The 12,371-nt window shown below is 53.2% G+C and overlaps 1 protein-coding gene across 2 annotated transcripts in view; it reads right to left on the bottom strand.

The window, feature by feature from the left end:
* Nucleotides 1–12,371, bottom strand: part of COL5A1 (collagen type V alpha 1 chain) — a 213,993-nt gene that overhangs the window by 18,882 nt on the left and 182,740 nt on the right. For both annotated transcript variants that reach the window (XM_064171508.1, XM_064171507.1), the window contains exons 51-62: nt 10,422–10,475; nt 9,998–10,051; nt 9,518–9,571; nt 9,059–9,112; nt 7,958–8,065; nt 7,500–7,553; nt 7,346–7,399; nt 5,500–5,607; nt 4,955–5,008; nt 3,885–3,920; nt 1,990–2,043; nt 704–962 (exon numbers count right to left, since the gene is read on the bottom strand). In XM_064171508.1, coding sequence (XP_064027578.1) covers nt 704–962; nt 1,990–2,043; nt 3,885–3,920; nt 4,955–5,008; nt 5,500–5,607; nt 7,346–7,399; nt 7,500–7,553; nt 7,958–8,065; nt 9,059–9,112; nt 9,518–9,571; nt 9,998–10,051; nt 10,422–10,475 — 943 coding nt within the window. The remainder of the gene's footprint in view (nt 1–703; nt 963–1,989; nt 2,044–3,884; nt 3,921–4,954; nt 5,009–5,499; nt 5,608–7,345; nt 7,400–7,499; nt 7,554–7,957; nt 8,066–9,058; nt 9,113–9,517; nt 9,572–9,997; nt 10,052–10,421; nt 10,476–12,371) is intronic.

The following is a 12,371-nucleotide window of genomic DNA, read 5'->3' on the forward strand; positions in this document are numbered from 1 at the left end:
GAATTTTTTGCCTGTGAGAGTGTCAGAACTCTGGCACAGGCTTCCCAGGGGGGCTGTGGAGTCTCCCTCTCTGGAGACATCCAAACCCTGCCTGGATGTGTTGCTGTGTGATCTGCTCTGGGTGCTGCTGCTCTGGCAGGAGGGTTGGACTGGCTGAGCTTTGGAGGTCCCTTCCAGCCCCTGACATTCTGTGACTCGATGATCTCTGGAGGTCTCTTCCAACCTGAAGTTCTGTGACTCTCTAAGTCTGGCACCTCACAGAAGCTGCTGGTTTTTATCACATATCCCCACTCTGGGGGCAGAACAGAATGGTCTCAGTGGGAAGGGCCCTACAACAACCACCTACTCCAACTCCTCTCTAAGGACCCTTTCTTTGTCAGCCACATCCATAGAATCATGGAATTGTTTGGGTTGGAGAAGTCCTCTAAGATCAGACTCCAATCATCAACCCAACACCACTGTGGTCATCAAACCATGTCCCCAGGTGCCATGGCCACACAGTTCTTCAACACCTCCAGGGCTGGGGACTCAACCACCTCCTTGAGCAGCCTGTTCCAATGCCTGACCACCCTTTCAGTAAAGAAATGAATGGGGCACCAGGGGCAGCCCAAATTCCTTCTCTTCCTCCACTCCTTTGTATTCCCTGTGTGGAGCTGGGACACCCACAGTGCTTCCCCCACATCCCCTCTGTCCCAGGACACACCATCTGGGAAATCAGGGTGACAGAGCTGCAGATCCTTGCAGGTTCTTGCTGGGTTATGCTGAGTTCCCAAGGGATGCTTCATTTGCTCAATTTCCAGTTTCAAGGAATTCAGGGAGCCAAAAATCTCCTCCATGCCATCTGCATAGTCCATGTAGTTGTCAGCATTTCCATCATCCACCAGCTGGCTGGCATCAATGTTTCTCCTGGTCCTCTTGGAAGACTGGATGGGCAAGGGCTGGATGACTTCTCCAGGAGGGCCCTGGTTTGTGGGGAGAGAAGATACAACTTCACATTGCATGGGCAGTGGGAAAGAGGCAGAAGAGGTGACCCCCCCAGAAGCAGCAGCACAGGATACACACCACAGAGGTAAAGCACCCAAAAAGAGACTGACAACAATCCTGCAACCAGGCCTCAATGCTGAGTCCATCTTCTCTTGTCTTCTCCCCAGCAGTAACCTTCTCCACATCCTGCCTCTTCCCCAGCATCTCCCCAGCAAGAATTCCTCCACCTCTTGCTTCTTCCCCAGCATCTTCCCAGCAAGAATTCCTCCACATCCTGCCTCTTCCCCAGCATCTCCCCAGCAAGAATTCCTCCACCTCTTGCTTCTTCCCCAGCATCTCCCCAGCAAGAATTCCTCCACATCCTGCCTCTTCCCCAGCATCTCCCCAGCAAGAATTCCTCCACATCCTGCCTCTTCCCCAGCATCTCCCCAGCAAGAATTCCTCCACATCCTGCCTCTTCCCCAGCATCTCCCCAGCAAGAATTCCTCCACATCTTGCTTCTTCCCCAGCAAGAATTTCTCCACATCCTGCCTCTTCCCCAGCATCTCCCCAGCAAGAATTCCTCCACCTCTTGCTTCTTCCCCAGCATCTCCCCAGCAAGAATTCCTCCACCTCTTGCTTCTTCCCCAGCATCTCCCCAGCAAGAATTCCTCCACATCTTGCTTCTTCCCCAGCATCTCCCCAGCAAGAATTCCTCCACATCCTGCTTCTTCCCCAGCATCTCCCCAGCAATACCTTCTTCCACATCCTGCTTCTTCCCCAGCATCTCCCCAGCAAGAATTCCTCCACACCCTGCTTTATTTCCCAGCATCTCCCCAGCAGTAACTTCCTCCACATCCTGCTTCTTCCCCAGCAGTAACTTCCTTCTCCAAGAGATGCCAATCCACTGCTGGGGCTCCCACACTGAATCTTTGCCCAGAACTCTCTTTCCCAACAGCCCAACATCCATTAAACCCCATGAAATCTGCACCTCCTTCCACACTTGAGGTAATGGAGTCTACTTACAGGAGGCCCTGGGGGCCCAGGAAGACCTGATTCACCCTTTGGACCTGTTGGACCCTGGGTGGGAAAAGAAAAAGCAAGGGAAAAATGTATGAGTGACTCAGGGACAAGCATTTGGCACTAATCACCAACAACACTGATTGTGTGACAGTCACAGAATGGTCTGCGTTGGAAGAGACCTCCAAAGGTCATCTAAACCCTCAGGGAGATGATCCTGGAGTCCCTCAGGGATCAGTCCTGGGACCAGTCTTGGTCAACATCTCTGTGGGTGCCATGGACAGAGGCACTGAGTGCAGCCTCAGCAAGTTTGATGCCCACACCAAGCTGTGTGGTGCAGCAGCCAGGCTGGAGGGCAGGATCCATCCAGAGGGACCTGGGCAGGCTGCAGAGGTGGGCACAAGCCAAGCTCAGGAAGTTCAACGAGACCAAGGGCAAGGTCCTGCAGCTGGGTCGAGGCAATGCCAAGCACAAATCCAGGCTGGGCAAGAGAAGCTCCACAGGAGCCAGCAGTGTGCACTTGCAGCCCAGAGAGCCAAGCAGAGCCTGGGCTGCAGCAGCAGCAGTGTGGCCAGCAGGGCCAGGGAGGGGATTCTCCCCCTCTGCTCTGCTGAGACTCCCCCTAGAGTACTGCATCCAGTTCTGGAGCCCCTGGGACAAGAGGGCTGTGGAGATGCTGGAGAGTGTCCAGAGCAGGGCCAGGAGGATGCTCAGAGAGGCTGCAGCAGCTCTGCTGTGAGCACAGCCTGAAAGAGTTGGGGCTGTGCAGGCTGGAGCAGAGGAGGCTCTCAGGTGACCTTCTTGTGGCCTTCCAGCATCTGAAGGGGGCTCCAAAAAGCTGGGGAAGGACTTTTGAGGGTGTGAGGGAGTGTCAGGAGTGGGGGGAATGGAGCAAAGCTGGAGGTGGGGAGAGTGAGGCTGGAGGTGAGGAGGAAGTTGTTGAGCAGGAGAGTGGTGAGAGGCTGGAATGGGTTGCCCAGGGAGGGGGTTGAGGCCCCATGGCTGGAGGTGTTTGAGGCCAGGCTGGCTGAGGCTGTGTGCAGCCTGCTCTAGGGTAGGGTGTCCCTGGGCATGGCAGGGGGGTTGGAACTGGCTGCTCCTTGTACTCCCTTCTAGCCCTGACTGATTCTGTGCTACTCCAAACCCCACTGCAGGCAGGAGGCACAGCCTCAACTACACCATCCCCATTGCAAACATCACTTCTATTATTAGCCTCCTCTTCCTGTCCCTTCAGCTAGACAAGAGGAATGTCCTTGCACCTCTCCACCAAGAAAATGTTTTGTCTTGGTTACTTTTGATGCTTCAGCCAGAAAAAACCAAACCACCCTTAAAATACTGGGGGTTCAGCAGGCAAATTCTGCTTTGCTTTCCTACAGGAAAGGAGCTTCCAGTGCATGAAAATGTGAACTCCCCAAAGCAATTCCATACTTTCAGGAATCAAATCAAAGGAAAAGGTGAAAATTAATAAACCCTGGAATTGTGCATGAGGTGGGGGGGGGGGGAAAGACATCAGGTAGCTGCCCAAAGAGGAATTTTTAGCTGCCTGCACAGATCTGTAACATGAAGCTTGCTTCAGTCTCACATTTCTCAGCGAGTCCTTCACTTCTCAGCTTGTCACCTCCTGCTTCAGTCTATTTTTAACACCCTCTGCTTTCCAGTGGGTTTCCTCCTCAGGATTATGCACTGGATCCCTCCTTTTGCTCTTTGCTGCACTGATGCTCAGTGAGGTGCAGCATGTGCCACAGAAACCTTCCCCCAGTTGTCATTGCTGGGCTCAGACAACCTGCAAAGGGCTGTGTTTGCTGCAGCCCTCTTTAGCTAATTGCCTTTAATGCCACTGATGTGGCAGGTTATGGACTTAGAGCTCTTCAGCAGCTCCATTTAGCAATGGCTATACTCACTGATGATCCTTTAGCACCTTTGGGACCAGGTGGACCCTGTGTAGAGAGAAATACAGGAAGGAGTCAGTGTGTTTCCCAGCAGAGAAGTCATCAAGTCCCTCCTTGGAGAGAGAAGGAGCAGGGTTGGACAAGGTGGTTCTGGTAACTGACTCCTCTGCTGCTTCCACTTTTCACATTCACTTGAGTTTGGAGTTGCTTTTATTTGCCAACATGCAAAGAGGATTTGTGCCAGACCAATCTGTGCCAGCACTCTATGATCCTGCCTGGATAGGGATGGGAAAAGCAGCTGTGTGGTAACCAAAACCTAGGCTGATCCTGGCTCCATGTCTGATAACCACAACCCAAGGCTGATCCTGGCTCTATGTCTGATAACCACAACCCAAGACTGATCCTGGCTCCATGTCTGATAACCACAACCCAAGGCTGATCCTGGCTCTATGTCTGATAACCACAACCCAAGGCTGATCCTGGCTCCATGTGTGGTAACCACAGCCCAAGGCTGATCCTGGCCCCATGTATGATAACCACATCCCAATGCTGATCCTGGCTCCATGTATAATAACCACAACCCAAGGCTGATCCTGGCTCCATGTGTGATAACCACAGCCCAAGGCTGATCCTGGCTCCATGTCTGATAACCACAGCCCAAGGCTGATCCTGGCTCCATGCTAAGGACACCCAGCAGCAGCCAATGCTGATCACCCAAGGGTTAAGGCTGCAGCCTTTGGGCATCCAGGGAAAACATCAATGCAAACAGCAAAAAGTACCCCAAAAAATCACCATTTGACCTTAGATAACCCAAAAGAAAGGAGGAGAGAAGCTGAGTGGGGCTCATCTCCCTGCCTCCATCACACCATGGCACCTGTGCCAGCTCCAGCATCACCCCAGGATTCCTGCCACTCATCCAAGAGTTTGGAATGGGCTCAGCTGGGTAAACTTCACTCCCACCAGCACCTTCATGCAAGGTCAGGCCAGAAAGCCTGAGCTGGGCATATCTGGGAGCAGCAAGGTGAGCCTAGAAATGCTGTTGTAGCTCCTGAGGTTTGCCATGCCAATCCCTTGTCACATACCGGTAATCCTGGGGGCCCTGGAGGTCCAATGGGCCCAGAAGGACCTGTGATGCCCTGAAAAACAAGCACAAGAGCAGTGATTGGCATGCAGTGATGCTGCTGTGGAGCTACACAAGCAACACTTTCATGCAGGTCACTCAAGGGACTCATGCAACCTGGTGCTGAGCACCTCCAGGGAGGTTGTGGAGCACAGAAGCACCCAATGTGATCGAAGATCACATTGGGTGCTTCTGTGCTCCACAACCTCCCTGGGTAACCTGTGCCAGGGTCTCACCACCCTCCACCTGTGCCAGTGTTTCCCTACCCTCCACCTGTGCCAGTGTCTCAGCACCCTCACTTCTTCCTAACATCCACTTTCAATCTCCCCTTTGCCACTTTAAACCCATTCCTCCTCCTCCTCCTGGCATCACAAGCCCTTGTCAATAGTCCCTCCCCAGCCCTCCTGGAGTCCACTTCTGATAGTGGAAGGCCCTGAACACCTCCAGGGAGGGACCATCCACAACATCTCAAATCCATATCTAATTAAAGCCACCTGGAATATTTACCTGCTCTCCTTTTGGTCCTGCTGAGCCTTGAGGGCCTGGGAGACCTCTGTCACCCTTTTCTCCCTGCTCTCCTGGTGGGCCAATAAGACCAATCAAACCTGGATGGCCCTAGAGGAGAAGAGCAGATGTTACTTGTGAGGTGAGTGGCTACCTCTTAATGTAGCACAGAAACAGGCAGGTGGGCAAAGCCCCTCAGCAGCACCAAGTCCAACCTAGAACCCTGCTCTACAAGGTTCACCTTAAACCATCTCCATCAGCACCACATCCAAACCACCCTGAAACACAGCCAGGGTTGGGGACTCCACTACCTCTCTGAGCAGCTCATTCCAGTCCCTGATCACTCTCTCCATGAAAAACCTTTCTCTAATGTCCAATCTAAACCTCCCAAGCCTCAGCTTGAGGCTATTTCCCCTTCTTCTGTCTCTAATGACTTGTGAGAAGAGCTCAGCACCAACCTCACCACAATGTCCCTACAGGTAGCTGTGGACAGCAGTGAGGTCTCACCTCACAACTGACCTCCTATTCTGAATTCTGCTATTTGTTTATCTGCAGCTTTGGGTCTTTACTGTTAGATTCTCCCTGATGTCCACATCTGGATCTCGACACCCTACCCTAGAGCAGGCTGCACACAGCCTCAGCCAGCCTGGCCTCAAACACCTCCAGCCATGGGGCCTCAACCACCTCCCTGGGCAACCCCTGCCAGCCTCTCACCACTCTCCTGCTCAACAACTTCCTCCTCACCTCCAGCCTCACTCTCCCCACCTCCAGCTTTGCTCCATTCCCCCCACTCCTGCCACTCCCTCACAGCCTCAAAAGTCCCTCCCCAGCTTTGCCCCTGATGCTCTACCCTCAGACACAATCCCAGTTCCCATCCCATCTTTGTCTCTTCATCCCCTTGCAGCCACCAGTTCATCTCTGCATCCAGACTCCACAGAGCTCCAGGGGCAGCACTGGCAGCTCCCTCTGGCTTCTCATAGGTGCATCACAGAATGGCTTAGCTTGGAAGGGAGCTCAGAGATCCACACCTCCCTGTGTGGGCAGCTCCAGATGGGCAGCAGCAGCCCCTCACCCACATCCCAGCCCAGGGCATCCCTTCAGCAATGCTCATAGCTCTCCATCTCTCCTCCAAACCACACAATCACTATGGCTGGGAAAAATCCTCAGCCCAAGCATTGCTAACTCTGCCAGGGCCACAGCTACACCAGCTCCTTGAGCACCACATCTGGAATCATGGAATGATTTAGGTTGGAAGGGACCCCAAAGATCATCTTGTTCCAACCCCCTGCCATAGGCAGGGACACCTCCCACTAGAATGGGTGGGAGAACTAAAGAGCTTCTAAATACATCCAGGGATGGGGATTCAACCACACCCCTGGGCAGCCTGTTCCAGGGCTTGACAAGCCTTTTGGAATAGATATCTGTTCCCTGCTGTCCAACCTAAACTCCCCTGGTGCAGCTTGAGGCCATTTCCTTTTGTCCTACCACTTGTGACCTGGGAGAAGAAACCAACCCCCACCTCACTGCAACCCACAGCTCACTCCAACCTCCTTCCAGGGAGCTGCAGGGAGCAATGAGCTCTTCCCCCTCAACCTCCTTTTCTTCAGATGAAACCAGCTCAGCTCCCTCAGCTGCTCCTCATGAGATATGTTCTCAAGAAGCCTTCACCAGCTTGGTTGCCCTTCTGATAAAGACACATCCAACACTTCCAGAGCACGACAGCCAGCACGTGGGGCTGGTGACACTCCTTGGCTTGGTCCTGCCAGCTGCCTGACCCCTCTGTAATGGCATTTTAACCCCACACAGGACATGGGCATCACACAGCAAGACCATGTGGTGCCATTCTCACCTTCTCCCCTTTGGGACCGGAGTCTCCTTTAAGGCCGGGCAAACCTGGTGGACCCTTTGGGAGAGAGGAAGGGCAGCAAAAAGAGGGAATTAATTCATGGAAAAATGCATTCACCCCTTTCAAAACCTCCTGGAATTTGAAGGTCTGGACCTACCATTGGGCCTGGAGGACCATCTGGGCCAGGGGATCCTGGGAGACCTTGTTCACCCTGCAAAACAGTGCAGTGCCCTCAGGAGAGTCTTTCGTGGCAGCAGTGCTCCCAGCTGGGGTTACTCAGGTTGCTCACTCCTGCTCCTCTGGCCCCTCTGCTAGGGAACCTTTGCCCTGGCTTCTCACAGGTGGGAAAGGCAAAAGGGTTTATGTTCCTCCTCTAGTGGGCAAGGGACTTTGGAGCTCATGGGAATTGTCCCCCATGGAGAGTGGGTGAGCACACCTGAGACTCAAACCAGCCATGCTAGGAGATGGTGTTCATTGATGATGCTTTATCTGCTGTCAGGCATTTAAGCACAGCCAGGACATTCCACTGGGAAAAAGGCATCTTCCAAGACAGGTGGGTTCCAGCATCCCTACCCAGAAGCTTTCTCAGGCTTGGCTCAGTTTAGGAATACTCACAACTGGACCAGGAATCCCTCGGAGACCATCAGGGCCAGGCTTCCCTGGAGCACCCTGGGGACCAATTGGGCCAGTCTTGCCAGGAGGTCCTTCCAAACCAGCTTCACCCTAGATGCAAGAGGCAGAATGCTTTGATTGCATAGAATAGAATCACAGAATCCACCAGGTGGGAAGAGAGCTCCAAGCTCAGCCAGCACAACCTAGCACCCAGCCCTGCCCAATCACCCAGACCATGGCACTAAGTGCCCCAGCAAGGCTTGGCTTCAACACCTCCAGGGATGGTGACTCCACCACCTCTGATTTGCAATGGGGCATCAGATGACCTCCTCAAATCTGCTGTAGCTGCTGGCAGGAGAATGCAGATCCATGCAAAGCAGGTAAAACCTTCTACCTGTTGATTTCCCCTGCTGCTCCCTGCCCCCTCTAGCACTGAGGGGAGGTCTCCAAACTTCATCACTTTTCAGCCCTGACTATTTCTGCTGATTTAGAACAGAATCGTAGAATCAGTCAGGGTTGGGAGGGACCACAAGGATCATCTAGTTCCAACCTCCCTGCCATGGGCAGGGACACCCTACCCTAGATCAGAGTTTCCAGCAGGAAGAGCCCTTCAGCTGCAAGCTCTCGGGTGCAGAAAGCTTTCTTGTGCTTGGTCCTTGGAGAGGAGCTAGCAGATGCCATCCTCCACCATCAGCCACAACAAATGGAGCTGTAGTTTGCAATCCCACTCTCCTGTTTCCCCACCACCTCCACCCAAACCAATCACGGTCCAATCACGTTGGCTTTGCCCTGGGAAAGGACACGGGGCTGTGCACATTGTGTTATTTACAGCACATTAAGCTGCCAAATATGGCACTTGGTCATTCCCAGACAAGCTAAAAAACATTCCCATGACCTTGCCCAAGCCCTCATTATCTCCACAGAGTCTGTGGCAAGATGAAACACAAGCTTAGAGTTGAGGCCAGCAGCCCCCCAGCTCCAGGTTAACTTGCTGTAACACACAGCAAAGCCCAATCAGGGCCTTCCAAACACTGCTGCTGTCCCAGGCTGATCCCTTTGGCACACAAAGGCAGGGGCAAGAGTGAAATCTCATTCAGCCCTTACCTTGGCTCCTTTCTCTCCCTGCCTTCCTTCAGGACCAGCAGGACCAGGAGGACCCTGGAGAGAGCAGAAAGCAGATGCAGAACACAATTAGATGCCACTGAGCTGAAATGGTCCATTGGAATTAGCAAAACGATGCTGCAGCCCCAGGGAAGGTGACAAAATGGAGACAAATGTCTCTGAGCAGCTTTGTAAATCAGCTTTCTTGCTAAATGAATCCCTGGGCTCTGCCAGCAAGGCAAGAGGAGCAGGAGCACCTCAGAAACCTCAGCAGCAAGCCTTGGGCTCTGCTTGACAACTCCTGATCAGCTTCCAGTGGCTGTGGAGGGCACATCAAGAGGTTGGTTTTAATGACCATGATTTCTTTTGCATGCTGCTGCCTTGCCCTGGCTGCAGACTGAGGGATTATAATCCTTAACACCAATCCACTGGGGAGGAAAGACTCCTCCAGAACCAGCTTACCCTTTTTCCTGGAGGTCCAGAGGGGCCTGGCTCTCCCGTGGGTCCAGGGGAACCCTAGAGGGGAGAAGGACAAGCCATAACTGCACCATGAGATGTGGGAAGGAGAAGGCAAACGTGGAAAACTCCAGCTGAGCTTTGGAGCTTGTGCTGAGCTGAGGTGTGGGTGGCCAGCCCAACTCCTGACACCTCCTTGGGGTGCAGGTGGTAGCTTGTTTTATCCCTTCCCACCACGAGACACCATAAGGCAGGACAAAGTTAACATGAAAGGCTCAGACTTTGTTTTCCCTCAAGTGAGTTTTCACTTGCAGGATGTGTGGCTGAGCAGCCTGGCTGGGTGGCAGCAGGCAGGAGGGACAGGCAGCAGGGGACCAAGGGAAATAGAAGCTGGAGGGGAATGAGGTGGTAGAAGTCCTTGGACCTGCCCACAGAAACCATGGGGACTGGTGGGGAAGAACAGATCTCATCTGTGCAGCCACTCACAGTTTGTCCAGGTTCACCATCATCACCTTTGTCACCAGGAGGACCATCTTGACCCTAAAAGAAATGGGAAGGAGAAAGAAACAAGCAGGTGGATGTAGGTTATGAACAGAGCTGAGCAGAGCATTAGCAGCAGGTGTGGTCTGACCAGGCTCCACATCACCCAGCACCATCCCTGTCCACCTCCTGCTCAGAGCACTGCCAACAGCACATGGCCTGTGTCAAACACTGCAGGCAGGAGCATTCCTACAGCTGCTGCCCCAAAGGCTGTGGCATGCTCAGACAAAAGACCTCCTGGTGGCACTTCCTGCTCTTCTTCCCCAAGTAAAGGCAGAGTAAATGCCAGAGGAGCTGCTGGAGAATGAGCAGCACATGGCTGTGTTTAACCCGAGCAAGAGAAGGAACCTTCTGTGAGACAAAGACTTACAGCTGGGCCAGGCTCTCCAGGAGGACCAGGGTCACCAGGGAAACCAACTGGACCCTGCAAAGAGAGAAGGAGGATATGCCACAGTCAGGGATACTGCAGCTGGGCAGTTGCAGAGCACTGGGGCCTGCTACCCCAGCGACAACATGGGGACCCAGCCTGTGAAGCAAACCCCTGATGCTCTACCCTCAGCCACAATCCCAGATCCCATCCCATCTTTGTCTCTTCATCCCCTTGCAGCCACCAGTTCATCTCTGCATCCAGACTCCACAGAGCTCCAGGGGCAGCACTGGCAGCTCCCTCTGGTTTCTCATGGGTGCATCACAGAATCTTCACAGAATGGCTTAGGTTGGAAGGGAGCTCAGAGACCTTCTACTCCAACCTCCCTGTGTGAGCAGTGATGCCTCTCAACTGGACCAGATTGCTCGAGGCCTCATCCAACCTGGCCTTGAACACCTCCAAGGAGGGGATATCAGACAAGCAGCAGTGAAACCCTCCCAGCTTTGGGGCAGGTGCAGATGAGAAGAGTTTGCTTTTGCTTTCTCCCTGATGTGTAACATGGTTCACATGAACCACAGAGGTTGGAAAAGTCCTCTAAGCTCACCCAGTCCAACCAGCAACCCCACACTACTGCCATGACCACTAAGCTGTGTCATGACCCTATGGTTTAATGTCCCCATGTGCAATGTCTTCAGGTCTTTCCAACACCTCCAGGGATGGTGACTCCACCACCTCCCTGGGCAGCCTGTTCCAGTGTCTCACCACCCTCAGTGTGCAGAACTTCCTCCTAATGCCCAACCTCAGTCTCCTCTGCTCCAGTTTCATACCACTGATCCCTTCTGAGCAGTCCCTCCCCAGCCTTCCCCTGGGTCCCCTTCAGATATTGAAATGTAGCTCTCAGCTCTCCCTGAAGCCTTCTCTTCTCCAGGCTGAACAGCCCCAATGCTTTCAGCCTGTCTTCACAGGAGAGGTGCCTCAACCCTCTGATCATCAGCAATAGGCTTCAACCAACACTGCCACATCCCAAAGTCCCATCTGCTGAGAGCTGACTAACTCCCCTGCCTCCTCTGCTGTTCCATGCCATCTCTGCTCATCACATCATCAATTTCTTCAGCCAGCAAGCATCAAAGAAGCCAGCAAGATAAATACAGAGCCATTATCTTCTGGCATAAATCAGTGTAGCTCTGCTGGCTTCAAGAGAGACACAGCAATTAGCATCAGCAGGGATCTGACCCTAGAGGTGCAGCTCCCACGTCCACATAAACCTCCTCTGTGTTATTTTGGTGCAGTGATTTCAGCAGTGAGCTGAAGAGCAGCTCAAGAGCAAAACAAACCTTCTGCAGACCCTCTCCATAAGGGGGAGGCTTCTGATAGCCTGCAAAAAGGACTAACAAGTCAAGCACTGCTGGAGGATGTGCTAGACCTGGGCCTTCTCCTCATTAGCATCCTAAAGAATCATGGAATGGTTTGGGTTGGAAAAGACCTGGAAGATCATCTGGTTGGAAAAGACCTGGAAGATCATCTGGTTGGAAAAGACCTTGAAGATCATCTGGTTGGAAAAGACCTTGAAGATCATCTGGTTCCAACACCCCTGCCATGGGCAAGGACACCTCCCACTAACCTGGTTGCTCAAAACCCTGTCCAGGCTGGCTTTGAACATCTCCAGGGAGGGGACATCCACTGCCTCCCTGGGCAGCCTGTTCCAGTGTCTCTCCACCCTCACTAGAAAGAATTTCTTCCTAATCTCTAGACCCAATCTGCCCTCTCTCAGCTCAAATCCACTGCTCCTCCTCCTGTCACTCTAAGCCCTTGTTAAAAGCCCTTCCCCAGCTCTCCTACAGCTCCCTTCAGGTACTGGCAGGCTGCTCTAAGGTCTGCCCAGTGCCTTCTCTTCTCCATGCTGAACAGCCCCAACTCTTTCAGCCTGTCCCCAAAGAGAAGATGCTTCAAGCC

This window comes from Pogoniulus pusillus, chromosome 35 (genome assembly GCF_015220805.1).
Source record: "Pogoniulus pusillus isolate bPogPus1 chromosome 35, bPogPus1.pri, whole genome shotgun sequence".
Classification (NCBI taxonomy): Eukaryota; Metazoa; Chordata; class Aves; order Piciformes; family Lybiidae; genus Pogoniulus; species Pogoniulus pusillus.